The 22,115-nt window shown below is 41.5% G+C and overlaps 1 protein-coding gene across 5 annotated transcripts in view; it reads right to left on the bottom strand.

The window, feature by feature from the left end:
• The window catches only part of shc1 (SHC (Src homology 2 domain containing) transforming protein 1), a 42,156-nt gene extending 20,131 nt beyond the window's left edge, over nucleotides 1–22,025 (bottom strand). The window contains exons 1-2 of one of the 5 annotated variants that reach the window (XM_061673963.1): nucleotides 21,783–22,025; nucleotides 794–958 (exon numbers count right to left, since the gene is read on the bottom strand). In XM_061673963.1, the coding sequence (XP_061529947.1) occupies nucleotides 794–955 (162 nt within the window). In that variant the 5' untranslated portion in view covers nucleotides 956–958; nucleotides 21,783–22,025. Of the gene's footprint in view, nucleotides 1–793; nucleotides 7,600–21,782 lie in introns of those variants that run through there. The other 4 variants (XM_061673964.1, XM_061673962.1, XM_061673961.1 and 1 more) reach the window with 4 other exon arrangements.
• Nucleotides 22,026–22,115: the final 90 nt, after the last annotated feature.

Genomic DNA, 22,115 nt, shown 5'->3' with positions numbered 1-22,115 from the left:
GAAAATTTAACCAAATACCCATCCCCATGGTGAAAGTCTATGCACTAAACAAACAGATTTAAGAAAAAATATGCCTCAAATTCATTTACTGCTATTATTACAGATCGTTAGCCACTACCTAGCAACTGACCACATATTAAAATGGCTACTATATTATTTTAATACTTGTATAAGAATGTTTATTCTCTTTTGCAGTCATTCCCAACCATTGTAACAGGGCACATTAATCAATTCCACCTAATTGGTCCAAAAATTATTTGCATACTACAAATAATGAATTTTTGTTCACCTATGCCAGTGACGCATAGTGACAGGCAGAACATATAAGCTCTTCCATTAGATGACAGCAGGTACAATTAACCTGTGCATCGATCTGATGCCATTCAGCCAACTGATTAATAGCTTTGTGTTCAATTAAACAGAGCCAGATTTCACACTGAGCAAATTTGTGGGAAAACTAAAACGAGACCATAATTATTTCCGTATATATAGTCAGTACTTTTTGTGACACTTTTGTTTGGTGGTTTGCTGTGTGATTTTTCTAATGAAAAATACAGTATGTGCCTTGGGCAGATTGGAAACATTGCTCTATTGGATTGCAATAGATTATGCAGGTGAAGCTAATGGAGTGTGTGGTGAGTAGGTATACAGGAGCAGTCAAACGTTTGGACACACTTATTCATGCTGTTGAATGAGAATGTGTGTCCAAACGTCTCACTGCTTCCGTATCACATCATAAGTTGAAAGGTTCTAATCAGTCTGAAGGGGACAGGTGACAATGTCATTCACATACCCGTACAGAGTAGGCGACACCGGTGGTGCTGACCACATTGTCGGAGTGCAGCCACCCACGGGTGGGCTTGTTGACGAAGGATCCATGCCGAGTCCACTCATCTCCTCCGAGTTGAGCACCTTCAACCCGTGCCCTCCTGGACGCCCCTCCCAGCCGGTTCATGTCCTGTAGGGGGGGTCGGGGAGGGGGAGAAGGAGCGGTTAAAGGGGGGAGTGGGTGATGAGGGGGAGGGGAGGAGCTGGAGCTGCTCCTGTCGTCCCCGGGAGACTCCGCAGGTGCCCGGAGCTGCAGCGGCCTGCTAGACGCCTTGAGTCCTGGGAGAAGAGTGGCGGAGACACCAAGGCGCAAGGAGCCCATCCTTGGGAAGAAGGAGCAGAGGGTGGTGGGGCTGTTCTCGGGCAGCCGGGGAGAAGAGGAGGGCAAGATGGGAGTAAGAGAGGAGGAGGACAGGGAGGAAGGTAAACCAGGAGAGGGAGTGAGAGGGGTGGCAGGACTCGAAGGAGGGAAGGATGATGGATTGGAGTTTGTCTCATCAGTGGAGCTGAGCGATTCACTCCGAAAGTGGGTGTACTTCGTTTTAGGGACAAGCTCCATAATGGTTCTGCTGTATCAGTTTTTATTTCCGCACAAGTCCACACAGACTGTAGTGATTTGTATCAAGGTCTCTTTGTTTCAGCATTCAGAGATTTTCTCCTAAGGACGCACAGCCGGTCTCCCTCAGAGTCAGAGCGGCATCCATCTGTCCGGTTGTCAATCCTCCACTCATTAGCAGGCAGGCCAAAGTGGACTGCTTTAAAAATGGCTTCATCCACATTGAAAGCAATGTTAAAAATGTCTTTTAGGAAAAGTGTAGCGTTCCATATGATGGTGATGTATAGATGTAGATAGTTTCGTTGGAGCGTCTCAGTGCGCGTCATGTTGACATCAAATCAGAGTTCATTGTGTGAGCAGCTCATGAAAAAACAAAAACAAAAACAAAACAAAACAAAACAAAACAAAAAAATCATCCTGCTCAAGTGAACAGGGTATCTTTTAAAACAATGGGTGTGAACATTTTGTCACAACTTAATGGCCTCTCAGTCCAGCTGTCAGTAGCACCAAATAATATCAACACAAGTGATTGTCTCTCAACACCGTTGCATATGTGTGTGCGTGTGTGTGTTTGTGTGTGAAATACTGCTCCGAGGAAGGACTGTGCGTGCGCATGTGTGTGTGTGATACAGCTCCCTTGGCAGCTCTGTCCAGCTTGACACTGGCCCATGAAAACCCTATTAGCAGCCAGCGAGGGGAATCGCAAGGGGGCTGTGCGCACTAACAAGGCGACGACACATACACAACTTCAATTGGTCAATACAACACACACCTGCAACCTCTATCAGCTAAAGGAGAGAAAGAAAGCTTACAAATATATGGCTACTGTCCAACTCCTGGTAGAAGCACCCTTGTTAGTAAAGCCCACGAAAATCTTCTACTCCCTCTCTCTCTTCCTCCAAACGATTTGGTGTCCGCCCTGACTGGCCCTAGCTAACTCCCTCCCCGTGTTGCCTTCCTCCCTCTTCTTCCAGATCACTTCTGGCGCAGCCTCCTTCCTTTTCTCGGCACTCCTGTCTCTCCTTTCCTTCTCTCCTCGGCTCTCCTGGAAGTCCTCTCTCTTTCTCCACACAATGTACTCGGCCAGCCTCTGGCTCTCCAGCGCCTCCGCCCTCTCCCGCGCCACCACTTCCTCTCGCCTCTTCCAGATGATCTCCCCCTCACCTCCTCCCGCGGCTGCTTGCCCGTTCTCCAGGCTGTCCTGTTTTACAGTGCCTCTTGTTTAGAAAGTGTTAACCACAAGGTTCTCTTGCCTCCCTCGCCTAGAAAGAAGGGATGGCTAGAGGCCAGACATGCTCACCTACTTAGACATGAGGAAGAGAGAGAAATAAGAAAATACAAAGTGTTAAGATTGGGCTAGCGTCGGCCCGTTCCTGACTGAAACCCCTCCCGCGGCTGCTTAACCGTTCTCCAGGCTGTCCTGTTTTACAGTGCCTCTTGTTTAGAAAGTGTTAACTACGAGCTTTTCTTGCCCCCCACCCCTACTCCGAGAAAGAAGGGATGGCTACAGGCCAGACATGCTCACCTACTTAGACACCAGAAAGAGATACAAATAAGAAAATAAAAAGTGTTAAGATTGGGCTAGCATCGGCCCGTTCCTGACTGAAGTTCCTGATATGGCTAAAACAAGTGAGGCCGTCGTGGTTTGAAATTGGTCACCTCAGAGCACCATTAGAAATGTGTTAAGTATCTGACATACACACTGCAGTAGCACGGTGGTGATGTAACTAGAGGATACAGGTCAATGGCTAATGAAGGCCAGCAGGTTTGTTGTGATAGTAATGAGACCTGATTTGTAATACACAATTCAACTCTCACTCTGCTGAACCCTTCTATGCATAGCCACCCTCACCTTAAAGTCAAGCAAGACACCCAGATGATAGTCAGTTCCCTGAGAGAAGAGCAGTAATGTACGCCTTATTCATCTTAAGATAAAGCTTTTCGAGCTGTAGACTACAGTACAAATGTAGTGTACCACCTCATGTTCTGCATACTCCAACCTTAAAGGCAGACAACAGTCTGTTAACATTAACAGCTTCCCGCAAGCCAAAGTTCCACAAAGAAAACAGTCAAACAGGCAACACCTCTGCCTCAGGCACTAGTTGTAGTCACAATCTCTTGACCTTTACTCCCTCCAGGGAGATCAGCACACATCTTACTTGGATAACACATACACCTCCAAGGTTTGGCACCAGTATTTATGTGAAGTAAAGAAAAAAAAAAAGACACTTCAAACCACAGCTGAAGTCCCACGCACCAGCTTACAGTGGGCACAAAACCACAACCAGTCTAGCACCACAGAGGGGCTTGTCTAGCAAAGCTTGCTAGTCATCCATCTGGTCGTGGATTAGAAGCACCGTGGAGGATTCGCTCACAGTCGACCAGTGTGAGACAGAAGTTGTTAAAGAAGTATGGCTGGAAAGGTTACCCTGCATTTGGGCCATCAAAGGCTAACCATCAAGGGCACACCAAACAGTCTGATGAGCCCCAAATACAAATGGATTGTTCTTAAGAAAAGATTACAAAAGATTCAACTTGTATTCACTCCTTTAAACAAGCACAACCAAACTGTTTAAAGAGTGGTGTTAATCCTTGTGCTGCCCAAAGGATGCTCGAGTGCACACAGGAAACAGGGTAGGTCAGGTGACTTCAAAAGAGATGACTCGCTATACATGTGCAGAAATCCTGAGTCATCTACACATGGAAAGTAGAAGAAACTACCACAAATATAACGATAAGCAATTCTTTAAACTCGCACAACAGTATCTGTATATACAGTATTAAATTGCTGAAAGAGAACAGTTGATCCTTGCACAGCCAAAAGGATACTTGAGCATGCACGGGAGACCAGTTAGGTTAGGTGAGGTGACTCCATTGGAGATAACCCTCTCACTATACATGAGGGGAAATCCTTAGTCATCTGCCCATGGACAGTAGGAGAAACTGCTACAAACATAATAATAATCATTAATTAGCCATGTCAATTAATGATTATTATAATGTTTGTAGTGAATGTGAATGGTTCTTTGTTTAGATGTGCACTGCGAATGGCTGGCGACCAGTTCAGGGTGTACCCCGCCTCTCGCCCAAAGATAGCAGGGATAGACTCCAGCACGCCCACAACCCAGGTGAGGATATGTGGTACATAAAATGGATGAATGGATGGAAGGATGGATGGATGGATGGATAGCCGTGTCAAGGCTGGGCAGCCATGTACAGTGAAATGTTCAAGTAGAATGAGTTTGTTAATGTAATTTATCCAACAGTTCCTCCAATCGGCACCTCAGTTTGACTGAGGGTGATTTAGGTTCGCTGCAGTTGATTAAGGTGAGATAAGTACAATGAAAGTGGCGGAGACTCGGCATAGGGTGAACACACGGAATGGGGAGGGGGAGACAGGTGACCTGAAACTACCCTGATTTTCTCAGACTGTGGAGCTCAGCACAGACAAGGACCGTCTAAAGCGTGAAAACAAAAGGCAGTCTATGTTTTCTAAAAACGGTACACAATCACAAATTCAAATATAATGCATCTTCTCAACTGAATAAATGCATATACAGAATTGAGAAGCACCATTTTAACCAGTAATAAACAAAAACTTTATATGTTACTCCGTGTTCAGCTGCAGACCATTGCCATGGCAACAGAAGAATAAAAGAGATGCCTGTTGAGGACGTTTGCCAAGTCGTAACAACGGCAGAAAAAGTGTTGGCAGACAAAGAGCTTTGTTGAATCACACGACAACAGCTAATCGTAACGTTGAAGACGCCACGTTATTATTTCTTTCACGCAATAAGGGGACCATAATCCCCCTAAAAGATCAATAGCTCTCAGGAAATGATCAAAGTTGGAGCGGCGTCGTGCCAGCCATCAAAGCCAATCAATGTTGACGTGCCATGTTGACGGCATGCGACTGGCTCCAACTAGGGCATGTCTGGCATGTAAGAGTAAAACAAACCAAACAGCAAACATAGAGAACAATACTGATGCTTAGAAAACTTGCATAAAAACAACCTGAATATTCAAAGTTAAAGATAGCAACATTAGGATACCATAAAGTCAATATAAAAAAAGTCCTACTTAGTGAGTGGAATTAGTCCTTTTTTGTACACTTTCTCATTTGGTTTAAAAAAAAAAAACAGCTGACAAGTCATTTCTCTTAAACTGTGGTCAAATATTCACGACAGAAGTGTTAGCCGCTTATCTGTCCTCTCCTTCCCTTCCGTCCATCCACTCGCTGAAAAAAACCCTCTGAACCTCTCCTTCGCTCGATTAATTCACAAAGTCACCGTCGGCTGTGCGTCTCCATCTTTCCTCCTGCCCTCCACTGCATTTGAATGTCCTCTCCTCTTCTTCTTCTCTCCCCTCCTTTCCCTCATTCACTCACTCACTTTGGGCAGATGGTGGAATGGCAGCGCTGCCAAGGCGGACAATGGCACTACTTCATTGTGCTCCTCTTCTCCCCCTCCACTTCCACTCTGTCTGTCCTTCCCCTCCCTCCTGTCTGGGCGGGTGACGCTGCATCCTATTCTCGCCATTACCGTCTCAGCATCAGTCTCTCTCTCTGTAACACACATACAGTACCCCTCCTTTCCTCTCATCCTGTTTCCTCCCCTTCCCCCCCACCTCAGTTTAGCCGTGTACATGTGTATGCACAGCAGGATGCTCCCGCTGCACATTAGCGCTCCATGGGGAGATTGAGATGTGGAATAAGTGAGGAAACAAGGGCTGAAGTGGAGGGGTTGACTTTCCAAAGCTCCGCCTTTACTCATGTTTGGTAACCTGAGAAGCTGAGATTGAAAGAAAACACAGAGAGACAGGATGGAGACAGTTCAACCTCGCCTAAATAAGGTAGCATCACTGTGCGTTAGCGCTATTCTCTCAGGAGTGTAGCAGCAGAGATTGCCATTCAAGCGTGAGAAGGCAGTGTTGCAGAAAGCAGAAGAAGTCACCCAAAGAGATTCACAGGAGTCCTCAAATGACACTACCGGCACTGCAGTGCCACTACACAACCAATGTGGTGTCTGTCAATTGGATATACGAGGTGTCAGAAATGTTGCAGGACTGCTGTCACTAAAGATACATTTTAAACCAGAAGATTAACCAGGATATCTTCAAAGAGATCCTGTGGTGTTTGCTTCGTTCAGTGCCGTTTCAATCTAATTTCTCTCACAGGATGACTAAAGTACCTGCCTACCAGGCAAAGTGACGCTAACCTTCCAGCCCCATTGTCAGTACGAGTAGTCAGTGAGCCCTACGTCTTTTCCCCTTGTTGAAAAAGTAAGGATTTTTTCAGGTACTGCAGCTTGGTAGAGGAAGGATATGCAAAACGCGCTTACGAAGAGTTGCTTCTCGAGGAGTCAATACTTCCAATTCCGACAGCACATTTACGAGACTGCCACCCATCACTCTTCAACAAATTTAAGGTAAAGGTAAAGCTAGTATAGTAACATAACGCTTTATTGAAATGAACATTTGCAACCAGCTATGAGAGTTAGCGTGTCTACAATTGGTGGGTGGTTTCTCACACACCCCGTAGTATGTGAAGGCTCCAAATCACCTGAAAGGCACATGGTGGTCTGATTGGTGGTATGTTTCGTGATTGGGGAAGCTAGACTAAGTTCCAAGTGCAAACCCCTCACCATACCTGTTAACTGTGAAACACATAATACACTGTGGCTAAGGGTTGACAAAAGCCAACACTGTGACATATCATACAGTGTGGAGTGAAAGAACACTGCTTTAAGGATGAAAATGCCTAATATTTATCTGCCAGGAAAGTCAGTTAATATCCTTTTAAATGTAATTAAGAAAATAACAGGTCCTGCACGGCCCCCTTATTGACGTCAGGCTAACGAAATTAGATATTAAAAAGTTGGGTATGAAAATGAATGATTACTGCTTTAAAATCTTCACATTCCTATTTAAACTGTGGTTGCATTGGCAATATCTACAAGGCGAATTAGATTCTTCTGCTTTCATCAAACAGCAGCGCTATTAAATTCATTTATCATCCTTGAAAGTGATTACCAGTAACTGAAGGATGGTTCACTTAAACCCTTAAAACCTTTATTCTATAAACATGTCAGAGGTGTACAAAGGAGTATTGGGGCCACGCTGGGGGTGGGGGTGTGCACAATCATGAGATAGATGATACGAGAAAAAAACATGTACTACCATATGAACAAAGTCTGAATGTAACCAGATTCCAAATCATTTAAGGAAAACATTTCTAGAAAAAAAAAAAAAAAAAAAAAAATCACAATATTACAAGAATATAGTTTTAATTTGAAGGTCAAATTTTGCACAAAAACCTAAACACAACAGTCTGAGACCAGCAACCACTCTTTCTTTCGGGGCCTTACATTTTTGTCAAAACTACAACAAAGATTTTTTTTTTTTTGTGTGTCTTGTAATGTTACAACTTTAAATAAAAACAGAATACAATATATATATATATATATTCCGACTTTACAACTTTTGTCTTAGAGTATTTTTCAGTATGGTCCCAAATAGTCATTGTACAGGTGACATTTCTGTTAAATATTTTCCAAAGCTTGCGTGCACATGAGCAAGACAGACACAAACAGACAACTCGCCGAGCCAGTCAAAGTGCGTGCGCCACTGCTGCTGCAGTTGCCCCACGTGCGGCTTCTCGCCTCCCAGCATGCATTGCTCCCCGGTGGAGCTGCAGAGAGGTCCACGATGGGAAGCGGCCCATGCACACACAAAGACGCAATGTTAAGCCAGCAAAAGCGCCAACACTGAGTGCGACAGAGTAACAGAGTGAGAGGCAGCCGAAGAGAGACACAGAAAGGCAATAATCCAGTGAGCGTGTTGGAACACGGTCTTTGGAATGGCGGGAAGTAACTGAAAGAAGTGCATGTGTAGGATGCTTGTGTTTCAGCACACCCAACGACTCTCGCAGAGCGTGCCAGAGATGGGCAGCTGCAGCTCGTCATGAGATCGAACAGTTGTGCAGCGGACTGGATATCATGTGTATTGTCGTCAGTGGATACACTGTACGGTGTTGACTAAATGACCACTTCATCAGAAACACCAACAGTTAGATAAAAAATAAATAACTAAATAAACCTTTACAAAGATAATGCTCTGTTTTGACTGTATCAGAGGTATTATACTTACAATTTTCATACCAATTTCAACAATGTTTCACTTGTTGTTGCTGTGCAATGAGTCCGTATTATCATGATTTAGATTTCTTTTCCCCCCCCCGAGTTTCAAGATTCACCTGCATGTAAGATTAAAACTGTTGTTAAACAACCTATGAAAACAAGTTTTATAAACACGATGTTTTAGAACGACGGCAGTTTCCTCATATCTGTCAATTTTTTTAATATCAAAATGATATTTTCATGTAGTGTACAAGATGTGTCGGAAATGTTCCGGGACTAGTGTCAAGAAAGCTATATTTCAAACCTAAACTACAAATGACGAGATTTCCCCTTCAATATCAGCCAGACGATCAATCAGCATGTCTACAAAGAGAGCCTGCTGCATTTGCTTCATTCAGTGCGCAAGTAGAAGCGAGAGTGCCCTGAGCATACGACAGTTCCTGTCAGAAAATAATGTTGCAGTGCTTAACACCCTCCCTACTCACCCGCACTGGCTTTGTGTGATTTTCTTTCCTCTTTCCCAAGCTCAAGGGGGTCATAAAAGAGATCCGATTTGAACATGTGGACGACATCAAGATGGCCGTGACGACGGAGTTGCGGAGGATCCCAGAGGAATCCTTCCAGGAGTTCATGAAGGCATGGCAGAGAAGGCTGAGAAAGTGCATCAGACTCTAAGGGGATTACTTCCCAGGGAAATGTTTTTTAGCTTGTAGTCCGGATTTGCAATGCAGTATATCTTTTGTGACACCAGTCCTGGCACTTTTTTGACACATCATAATTGTATCAGACTGTGAATCAAAATGTATTTTTTATTCTAATAATAAAATAGTAATTTGTTGTTTATTAATACAGTATTGTTTGATTTCATTTACAATAAACCAAATAATTAATTATTTATTTAGATACAGTAAATGATTAAAAACGAAATACAAAATGAATAAACATAACTTTTTTAACCAATAAAATAATAATTAAAATTGTATTATTTCTAATTCAATTATATTTGATGGAGCTATTATTGACATTTTAAAATGTTTAATCTATGTGTTAATGTTAATGGTCGGAGGGCAAGATTAAATAACGGAGCGGGCCCGCTGTACTTTAACCACCCCTGAATTAAAATGGTCCCAGTCCTACCAGATGCGTGTCTGTCAATTGAGTTCAGATAAATGATTTCTTCATCAATAACTCATCAATGCTGGGAAATTATTCTTTTTACACCAGCACAGTTAACAGGTGTTTAACTACGAGCGTGCTTCTTCTCACGGACAGATGTACCATTGCTTTTATGCAATACTGTAAGCTCTGCATTCACACAAAACTCTCATTAGCAAAAATGTACGAAGCACAAAATTTCCACCAATGTCAACGCAAGTCATGTGAGATGATATGTCCAGAAAATGTTATCAAGATAAATGACTGAGTTTGATAAAACGCAATAATGGTTGATCAGAAATTTGTCTTTGGAAAAAATAAATGAATATGGGAATGCCAGCATATAATTTTCGGTAGTTGTACCTCAATATCAATGGGATCGCAGAGAAACGGACAAGCCATGTTTGCTTCAGGGGGGAGGAGACCGGTAGAAAGTCAGGATTTAGCATACAAAACCTGCTCGCAAGCAGGTTAGATTCACGGTGCCTGTTACCGTGGTGACCGAGTCTGAATTTATCTTACCCTCTTTGAACAGAAAAATTCAGACTATCCTTCATTTTTCATATAAAATGCTTTCAGGAATACCCCTCTGGTCTATGGACTCTCACAGGACTTTGCGACTAATAACATCCTGTACACTCATCAATATTGGTTCCATAAGAAATATTCCACTGAGCATGCTTTGCTTTAACTGATAAATTACATCTCATCAGAATTTGAATTTGCCCTTAATGTTTTTCTTGATTCAAGAAAAGCGTTACCCTCAAGTGGTTAAACAGTTACCTGGATAACAGAGAACAGTTTGTTTTTCCAAATGGTGTCTCATCCACCAAATCTAGTATTGTTTTTGGTGTGCCAAAGGGCTCAATCTTGGGCCCTTTTTTAACTTACATTAATTATTTAATGAGTCACTGAAAAAACATCTATTCTTACCATCTTGTCCTGAGTCTTCTCAGTGTTTAAATATTTTCCTGTCATGAAATCCCAATTCTGCATTCATGTGTTCTTTCTGTCTACAGTTTATTTTCTCATGTTTTTCTACATGTACTTTTTACCCATTGTTTTACATTTGATATGATTGTCTGAAGGGAGTAGAATTCTAATCAAGCCCCCTTGGCTTCATTTCCTCCTTGCACAGTTTTTTTAAAATTGTGCTAAATAAATAAACAAATAAAAAATGTATTCTTTACCATGTAATACAGCAACTTTACTGTATTGTAAAATAATTAGTTTTTCATGTAAGAGCACCATTTTATTGTCATTAAATGGTTATTTCTTTTCTTGTAAATCGCTAATTTATTGAAGTTCAAATTGTAACTTCTTTTGCAGTAATATTGCTAATTTTTCCCCCCTCATAATGTGGCTTTTTGCACGAAAAAGGTTTTTGATTTGATTTAAGTAAAATTGCGGTAGAGAGTGAAGATTAGATTAGGCACCCATTCAGCATGAGAGCCCCGTCTGCCCGTCTCACACGCACACTGCAAACATGTGAGTTGGCTATTTTGGGTTTGCCCCCCACCACACTCCCACATCTCTATCTACTTCCATCATTCTCTTCCTGCCTCTCTCCTCTTAGTCTCCCTCGCTTCAAGCGCGTCATGCTTCCCTAAACACTGGAAGTCCTGCATCAACACTGAGTCACAAATTTGCCAATTAATCAGCATTTAAAAGATTTGAAAAAGGTTGTGATCATTAAAAATACCAAGTGGGCATCTCACTGATACATCTAAAGATACACTACATCTAAATAGGGAATGTCCTCTATTAGCAAACATTCCACTATCTTATTTCCTCTCTATTAACTTCTTAAACAGTTGACTTATACAATAATTCCATTGTGACATGTTGCCAATTTCTTCCGATTTTCCACATCTCTGTTGAGACATTATTACCGTACTCGTAGATTTGTCACTCTGTGTTATTTGCATATATGTTGTTGATAGTGGCCACTTACGTGCTAGAGGACTCTCTGCGCCATTTGCACAATTGCCAATGTGTCAGAATTATAGCACTAATAATGACTTTAAATTGCTTGACAACTCTCCATCATTTTCACAATTGTCATTGTATCAGCATTACCACATTACTGGTACCCTTTCAATGTTCACACTCACACCTATGGGCAATTTAGAGTTTTCAATTAACCTACCATGTATATATTTGGTATGTGTGAGGAAACCTGAGTACCTGGAGAAAACCCACACAGGCACGGGGAGAACATGCAAACTCCACACAGGCGAGGCTGGATTTGAACTCGTGTCCTTAGAACTTTGAGGCAGATGTGCCAACCCGGTCGTCCACCATGCCGCCCTCATTTAATATTGTCACAACAATTTTAAATGACAATGTATAATAAATTAGGGGTTGGAACGACTTAAGCATGCCACAATGATGGTTAGAGCGTGAAGTCAATGAATCACCAATCACGTTTGGCATTAACAACACTGAGGTCCCACAGAAAGAAACAGGTGAGGTGGGCGGTGAGTCCACACAGCAAACTAGCACCGGTGCCTCAAGCGTGTTGAAATATTTTACCAAAAATGAGACCGGTAGCAGGGTCACTTCAAAAATATGCGTTTATCATCAAATGTAACAAAAGCACAAGTGCTATGCACGCCCATGCTAAAGGCACCTGCTAAGGCTACTAACTGCCAAACAGACTATGTCAGCCATCATTTAGCGAATACACTAAATGCCCTCCTAGCTGTGGTGTCTGCTAATGGTTGGGTCAGACTACACGAGTTTAGCCCCGATATTGCAACAGATTATTTCTATGAATTCTTATTGGTTGTGTTGGACCTCAAAGGCACCACTGTACATCCAATAAAAAAATAATAAAAATGACACACAGGCAGAGACTGAGCGATGCTGCAGGAAACGCATCTGTGGCCCACTGTGTTGAAGTAGAGAAGGACAACCACGTGCTCCGACCTTGAAAACAAACTTACATTCTGTCGCCACAATACACCCGCACTGGCAGACAAATGCACGCGGGCACGCACGTACGCACGCACACCAAATTGTATTACATCCTGTTGACGTGTCCTCAAGTTTATGGCAAGTAAGTTGCCGCTGTGTTCGACTGATAGCATCAGACTCATACTGGCAACTTGCACAGACATGCCAAAAAGGTAGCAAAACCGATCTCAAATGTCACACCGTCCCATCAGTCAGGACCAAACCGTCACTGTTTGATTGATGCCGAATTGGACAGATCCAATTTTAATCAAGTGGATTTTTTGATTGAGCCTGTTTCTGTATTAGAGTGCCTTGAGATTGCAGTCCGTCTGTCTGTCTCTGTTATTTTGACCCAAAACGTCTTGTTTGTCTGACTCTTGACACGCCCGAATCTCCCATTTTTTGGATCAGTCCTTACCCTCTCCATTTCATCAATGCCGATAGCTTGACCGTATATGATATCACCTCAGCGAGCGGTGTGGCTGACCCTGATAAGAGTCCCCGGCCCACTGCCTTCAGTAGCCTCAATCATCCCGTGTACCCTTCAGTCTTTTTCGTTAATAATCTGTCGTTCACCTCTCTGTGGTGAATTTAGCTGTGTTTTGTCTCCATGGATCAACACAGCGGGAGTGGTGAACCGTAACCACAAGCTTACTGTTGGTTTGAGTACAGATCTCAGTTGACTTGCAATGATTGGCCTAAAACTGTAATGTTCCACTTATGCTATTTGGAAACATTGCATTTCAGAATAAACATTTCAAGTGCCAATGGGGAAGGGCATAATAAGATAATAATTGATCGATTAAAATGTGGTGATTGTGTGGAGCTGTAGAATTGTGTTTTGAAGTAATTGAGTCAAAATAGAGTGCACCACTCGGCTGCTTGTTGATTCAGTCTCAGTCGTTTATTCAGCTCCATACAATATTGACATGGAAGCAGGAGAACAAGTTATTCTTCCAGCCATCCATTTTCCACAGCGCTTGTCCTAATTAGGTTCACAGGTGAGCCTAATAAACCTATTCCATCTGCTTCCATCTGTACATCCTGGACTGGTCGCCAGCCAATCGCAGGGTGCATGTAGAATAAACAACCATTCACAGTCACAAACACACCTATGGTCAATTTAGGCCACGGTCACAATGCAGAGAAAAGTGCCCAATTTGGATTTTTTGTTAAATCCGATCTTTTTATGTAGTCGTTCACATAACAAAAACAAATGTGACTTCTACTCAGGATTGAATGAGTCCATGATGTCACACGGATGCACACAAACACGCTGTGTTGACGGAAGTAAATAGAGCGCTGCGCCTAAGTCTCATCATGACGCATTTGTGACAACTTCAAGGATTTTGTGCAACCGGAGCCAACATTTTCTTATATTTATCAATTTTTCTTCTTTTCACAACTGACTGGTTTCTGTTCCTCTGTCCGCCGTTGCTTTTGTGGCGTGTCTGTTTTGTCAAACAATTGTGACGTTTGTCAGCTTTTGATGACGTATACCGTAGGTTGGGTGAGGACGACTTGAGTGTCCATACTGCACTCACATTGGATACATATTCAATTTATATCCACATATGAAAGAGGCCCGGGTCAGATTTGAAAAAAAAATTGGAATTGTACTGTTCACATTGACATGAAAAAAAATCAGATGCATGTTACATAAAATAAATAAATAATCTAAATTGATTTGCAGTGTGAACATAGCGTTAGAGTCTTCAATTAACTCAAGAAACATGTTGGAATGTGGTAGGAAATGGTCATACCCGGAGAAAACCCATACAAGCAGGGGAATAATATATCACATAAACAGGAGGGCCTGAGCCGAGATTTGAACCTAGGATCTTCCAACCGTGAGCCAGACGTGCTAACCACTACCAGTGTCCTTCCCATTTTCCAATCCCATTAAAATATAGATTTTTAAAAGAATAAGATCCATCCACATAGTGAATCAAGTAAATTTAGTCAAATACCCATCCTTAGTTCTATTGTCATTGCCAACAATTGCCAAAACAACTGATGTCACTCATTAGGGCGCAGAGTCGCAGACCTCCACCAAGGCCTGAACAATAGTCAGAATGGACCCTCAAAGTTAGTCAAATGTTCTACAATTTGGAAACTGATATGATTTTTTTGGGGAAAATATGTCTCAGAAATTCCACAGAAACTTGGAGGTCGAGCATCAACATATTAGGTTAGCTAAGAGATCTTAGTTAAGCAACAATAAAAGGAATAAGGTTTTTTTTTTCTTTGGCTTTATGCAAAACCTGTCTCAAACAACAGTTCTTAAATGAAAATAAGTTACATGAAGACTTTGAAGGTGAAGAGCTAGCAGCCGGATAACGAGTTGGTATGCAATGGATATAAAAAGTCGACACACCACTGTTCAAATGTTTTTTGTGATATAAAGCACAAAAAAAAAAAGTCAAGAAAAGTATACAGGAAGTCCTCGAGTTACTACGTACTCGACCTATGACGTTTCGACTTTACGACGCCCGTGCCTCGTCCGCCATTTTGTCCCCAGCACCATAGTGTTTCTGCTTAGCTGGTGCATAGTGCTTGTGCGCCGGGAGTATCTTTGCCTTTTTTGCCCTCCTTTTTTCACACTCTCAGCAGTAATGGTAAGTACAGCATCTTATTTTTTTTATTTTAATGTATTTTTGTTTCTTTATACGAAGTGTTAACCTTTCCTGCTACGGTCACCTGACCGTGGTCAGGCGACGCAGGGGTTAACTCCCTTCTCTCGTTGCACAGCTGAGCTGGGTGGCGGCAACAATAAAGGCACGAAGCACCGATTTGCTGCTTTAATGGCTTTATTAGCTCCTCTGCACATTTGACGTCAACAGGTCCTCCGCTAATCGCTACTCTTCCCCGGTCGCCGTCACTACACTTGCCACTGTACACACTCGCACCTGCGCGCACTCCTTCCTCCTTCGCAGTCCCGCCAGATGACGCCTGCGCAGTCCCGTCTCACTCACACATCGAAACACACGCCCACACACACTGAGCTTGCTGTCACAATCATGTGGGACAATACCTGTAACAGAAGTATTTCGACGTAAATTTCGACTTTAACAGTGAAATCCGACTTACACGGAAATTCGGGTTACGTCGCCAGCGTAGGAACGGAACTCGTTCGTAAATAGAGGATTTCCTGTACTAGAACATCTGAACTTTGAACTTTTGGGGTTAATCAGAGGCACGTTAAAAATGGTGTGTGCTGACTCCCATTTACCATTAGTTTGAATGTTTAATTCCAAACACAACCACATCCCCAGTTATAAGAGGGTGTGCACACTTGTGCAACCACATTATCTCAGTTGATAATTTTTACATCCCCTCTTGAAAAGATTTGATTTTTGTCTTCAACTGAGTTGTACAGATAAAAGGCTATATTAATGGTGGAAAACATTTTGAAATGATTTATGTCTCATATTTTATAATCACAAAAACCTGGCATTTTAACAAGGGTGTGAAGACTTTTTATATGCACTGTAAGCGTTGGCATTTGTTTGCATTAAAGTAGAGGCTGTCTTAAGTTTGAGACTGGCCCAACGTATGGCTTTTCAAGTTTAGGGAACAGCGTATAATGAGCTTCTTAGCGCAGTGGTGTAGGTATACGTGGTCATGCGGCACAGGAAGGCACGCTTAGTTACCATGGTGTATGAAGAAAAAAATGCAACCAACTACGCCATTCTCATTCTTCATTAAAGTAACCAGTGTTTTATTGTTAGAATGTATGAATATTACAGTGGTTGACTTATATTTACATCTGCATGTCGTTTGAGAGAGTTAAGATTGTCTTTATTTCCCAAGGCGGGGTCATTATAAAACTTCCCTGGGGGCAGTGATATAATGCAAATCAATAAAACCAATTGTTCTTTTCTTAGAAATGTATGAAACCACCAGGTTCATGCCAACGCCTCCCTGACGGCATCAATCAAAACAAATCATTATTCTAACTGACAAGCCAGATTTCGACACAGAACACTGTGGTGAGTGAGTGGTGACTTGTATGTTCCTATTTTTAAAGCTTGAACTCAAACCAGCGAATGGGACTTTTGATTGTCATTATAAACAAGTCTTCCTATTTGTTTGCATCTTCAACTTCCGGGAATTGCCCTGTGGTAAAAACAAAGTTTGTTAAGTTGAATGTAATGTGTCTGGCAAATCGTCAAAATATGCTTTTATGTTCAATATACACTTGTGCTTATAAGTTTGCATACTCTGACAGAGTTTGTAAGATGTGTTCTTAAAAGACATCATATGATCAGGAAAAAACACTCTTTTGCACTAACAACCTTTTTTTTTTCCACAGGTCATTTGACAGTTGTTTAGCTTTCCCCATCCCTCAGTATCAAGCAAAGTCAATGCAATCCTGGATGAAATGTACAGGGGTGTCTCAAAAGCTTAAAGACTCATTGACTTATATTGATTTATACACAAGAGTACATTATTTACAATCTTTTGAACAGGGCCATTTTGGTGATTTCTAAGAATGCATCCATACCACTTTTTTGAGACAGAGTATGAGTATAAGTGCTGACGTCTGAGTACTCGCCGATACTTGATCCCTGGGTGGGTTTTCTCTGGGTACTCCGGTTTCCTCCCACATACCAAAAACATGCATGGTAGGTTAATTGAAGACTACATTTTTCAGGTTTTCAATTCAGTTATCTGGTGGCTCAGTCAGAACGCACTATGTAAAAGGAGTACATACAGTAGATAAGAGATTAAGAAGAACAGAGTCTGGTAGATATAAACAAGTAGGTTGCTGACAGGAAATGGTAAATGTCCCACCGTGTTTTTGTGGTGACATCTTGTGTTAAAAAAGACATAGTAGATGTTTAAAGTTCCAGTGTTCGATGTCACGGTCCCCTTCGCCATTCACTCGAGCAAGGAGGAAGTGCTTTTACCCGTTTTGCCAAATGCAGAAGTTGGTTGCGCATATACCGGATTGACCTTCTGTGAGTCATTGCTGCCACATTTAAATCATTTAGTCTATAAAGCTGACTGTATGAAGAATGAGTAGGTGAGTAACAACCAGCGACCTTGAAAACAAATCTTTGATGTCCTAAATCCGCAAGAAATTAACTGTGATAGGGCGAGGGATTACTGTATTTTAAACCCGCAAACGCAACAAAGTTTGCTTGTTAGAGGGCAGCCCGCTATCTTAATTCTAACATGAATGGAAAATGCCATCGATATGCTAACGTTAGCATCGATGGTTACCATTTTATAACCGTTTAAGCAACGGATATTTGAACGCATTTTTTTTAAACTGAAAACTAGAACTTAGAAGAAATAAGTAACCTGTTGAGTAACATGCACAGTAGCGATTTAATGTTTCGACATCGTGTCTCAGAACTTTTTTTTTTTTTTAAGAGAGAATGCCATCCACTGAACCCCCCCCCCCAAAAAAAAAAAGAAACGAGTGCGACAGCGCAATAACAAATTGTTGACGAGAGAGGGAAGGTACGTCACTAGTTTGACATTATTTTGGATAGTTTAAGTCTGACAAGAGTCAGATGACCAATGTATGTGTAAAATAGGTACAGTAGAACCTCGTTTTAACGGACTAATAGGGGCCGGGGGTCGTCAGTTATGCCGATTGTCAGTTTTCTTGAAGCACTTTTTTTTGTGGCCATATGCACCCATATTACTATATTTTGTACTTTTTTTTCATGGCCTAAAACGCCCAGTACAGTACAAAATTATTGTAAATTAATATATACAAGCTTGAAAATGTTTGAAACGTTTTAAATTTTATCCAAACCTACCACGCTGCTGTGGTTGATGGTGGCAATGTGGATGGACTCATAGGCCAGTCAAGGCAGGTCGTTTTCATGAGCCGTGAGGAATTACTGTGCTTCCTAGTTCCAAATCTGTTGCCATAGACGAACGGCTTGATAAAAAACAAATGTTATTGTACCAAAAATAACATGTTCCAGATGGACTCCAGAGACTTGTGTTTTATATTCCTCTCAAAAATAACACAGCCACCATACTGCTCTCTCTCTCTGTGCAGAGCTCTAGTTGACAATAGATAGTACTCCTGTCATCATGGCTGCAACGTCAATGCATGGCCTGGAAATGTGCCACATTCAACATGGCTATCACATAGGCATGGGGACGTACGTTGGCTTGATCTAGTCATATATCTGTGACCCAGAAATACATAGTCTCTCCCTATACTGTGCCACAGCGCCAGTAAACAGCGGCCAATTCTGGAACTAACAGATTTTGTCAAAGCCTGTTTAAGTGACAACTAGAAACTATTTTTGGACACATGCACTGTCCAGATGGTCCGTTACTTCTGATATCCATTAAATTAGGATCTGGTAAATTGAGGTTCCACTGTATTTGGAAACGTGAATGACAAGAGCCACACGAGTACTTTGTTGGAGAATGTTGCTGCGTTTATTGGCATACACTGCGAGCTCAATACGGCAAGTGAGAGGACGCTGCCAGAAGCAACCACAGAAAACAAAAGCAAACTCACAATCCATTACACTATGGAGGATTATCGTCCTTACAAAGTCTGGCAATATGACTAATTTATTTTACCATCTCAGCTGCTGATTGTCAAGGCAGCCTCCACGATTGTTCATACAGTACTATGCATTACGGCAACACGCACCAACGCGCGGTGAGGAGGCCACCTTCAAAGTAAAAGCCTCACAAATAATACAGGGACATCAATTGTTTGGATTTAAAATAATTAGACGTAAATGAAATCATCTCTGTTATCACGCAATTAGTCCACTTTGGAAGAAAGTAGACTGTCCCAGAAAAATGCACCCAGGAAGGTTCAATTTGGATCTGAAGTAGCATTTTAAAAATAATGTTTATTTTAAATCTGCATATATGACTGCAATTTTCCCTGATTTAAATATATATATATATATATATATATATATTATTATTATTTGTAACTCCCTGATTTAAATATATATATATATATATATATATATATATATATAAAATTTATTATTTTTGTTTTTAAATAATCTCTTTGGTATCACAAGACCAGCCCACTAGACCTGGTGCAGACCTGGGGTGTTCAAGTGTCCCTCAGAAATGGACAGACGGGTTTTATGACACTTTTAAGCCATATCACCCAACCCTAACATGTAGACACATGCTATAACAATACTTACGGGCATATATTCTTCATCGTCGATGAAAAATTAATATTCTTACAGCAACTGACTGAGTAGTAGTACAGTAGAAGAAGGAGTCTACTCTTCTTAGTTTTTCTGCATGACTGGATTATAGAGTATTCCCTCCCAGTGGTGGTGGACACACCAGAAGACACAGCACACTGAATTGGATACAGCATTAGATCATGATGCACAAGCTGCTTAATGCTTTACATTAGGGCTGCACAATTAATTGAATTTTAATCGTGATGGCAGTTTTGGCTGGCAAGGTTAAATTAAACGAACGTGATCTTTGGCATTTTTATGCATTTAAAATGGGGGCACTGCTGCATATGAGTATGCTTTATTTGCAGCAGTGCCCGCAACCCTGTCAGCCAGCCACCAGGGTCGAGCGCATGGTTAAGGCTTCATAAAGCTCCAGCACTGTGCTCCGGTGGCAACTTCAAAACAAAAGCCAAAATGGCATTGATGACCAATGTAGTAATATATGAAGCTTTTATTTTGAAGTTGGACCTCAGCACATTGGCGGAGAGGTGGCATGTCACGGTAAGACACTTTTAACAATCGTTGTAGCAGCTGCCTTGACCTCAACTTTACGGCTTGCCTGATCGCAATGAAAAAAACCCCGGGAGTAAATAGAGAGGGAAATCACAACTGTTCTTTGCAGGTTGTGACCGCGCACGACTGATCAATGGTCGACTAGAACAACAAAGACGTACCATCCTTGACAATTCACTATATTGATGACGGAGATTTTCAAATGAAAAGTCAGTGCTTACAGCCTAATGTTATCGCCTTCTTTGCATTAACTGTATTTGCTTCCATTAAGTTGCAATTCTTGATTGCACTTTGTAAAAGCCTATTTGTTCAGTTAGCCTTTGCTAAAGTATATTTTTTTAGGTACATTTATTTTTTAAGATTTTAAAGATTTATTTTTAACTGAAAACTGCTACATATTTTTTTGTTAAAAAGTAGTGCAATAAAAATTAGATTTTTCTCAAACATGAGGAATAATCATGATTAATAATTATGATTACAATATTGATCGATATAATTGTGATTCTTATTTTGGCCATAATCATGCAGCCCTACTTTACATCCTATTTAATTACATCATTAAACTGTGCTTTAGTAAAGAACAATAATATAGAGAGCTGTTTTTTTTTTTTATTAAAAAATACAAAAACACAAAATTAGTTTGGGGCTCTGGAACATATTAATAACATTGTCATTCATATCAATGGAGGAAGATGATTTGAGATAGGTGTTGAGTTAAGTTAAACTCGTAAGACACCACTGTATATGTCAGGCTGGTGAGGTGGCATCCGTGTTTGAGTGTCGGTGCATTTTTATGAGTACGAGTACTGTACAGACTACCGTATCGGAACCGATACATCATTTCAGTTATCATGCGGATTTAAAAAGGCCACACACAATTATGTAATAACAAATTTGGCTTCACCTGAACACTATCAGGCCTTATTCTGAAGGGAAAAAAATAAAATAAAAATAAATAAATAAATAAACTTATCAGCACGACTGTAGAAAAGCAGGTAAATGTAAACAATATGGGAATGAAATGATTCATTTCTGTCTGATAGTTTGTCAATAGAGCCGTGTTTGAAAGAGAACAAAAGCTCGTTTTCAACTGTTATGACTTGCTTCAGTGTCATGAAGGAACGCTGAGGCCACTCAGTTGACTTTGTGATTGTTGTCTCGTCAAGCCTGACTCGTCCATGGTGACGGGATAAAGGTGGCCGCTAGTGTGGCTTCAGTTTTAAGTTCACGTAAGTGGCAACTGTGTTGACAACTCAAAAGTTCAACATTGAGCTTTCACGGCGACCAGGTAGCCATTACTGGGCTGGCACGGACGGATCGGAACTCAAGTGAGTGGAAATGTACATTACAACAACTGCGGTACTTTCCGAGGCTAGAAAGAGTGTAAAAAAAAAATAAAAAATAAAGAGAGAGCGAGAACTTTTAACTCACCAGTTCTCTTCCTCCTTATGCCTCGTCCTGCCCGCAGAACTTCCACCGCCGGTGCAGCACTCACTCAAGTCTAAGTATCATGAAACGGGGCAGGAGATGGAAAGTTGGAACGTCCACCAACTTTTCATTAAGTTCTTAAGTGATTTGTACTTTTTATGTCCTCCTCCTCCTTCTTCTTCTTCTTCTTTTTCTTCTTCTTCTCCCTTTCCTGCCCCCGCCTCCCCTCCTATGACACGGGCACGACTTCCGTGAACAAGAGGCTGACGTCATCCGTGCGCGTGCGTGTGCGCGTGCACAGCGTGCACCTGGCCAAACAGACAGGTTGTTGCGTCA

This window comes from Phycodurus eques, chromosome 4, assembly GCF_024500275.1.
Source record: "Phycodurus eques isolate BA_2022a chromosome 4, UOR_Pequ_1.1, whole genome shotgun sequence".
NCBI lineage: Eukaryota > Metazoa > Chordata > Actinopteri > Syngnathiformes > Syngnathidae > Phycodurus > Phycodurus eques.
Note: the sequence above shows the minus strand (reverse complement) of the source record. Positions and strands in the feature narration are given on the sequence as shown.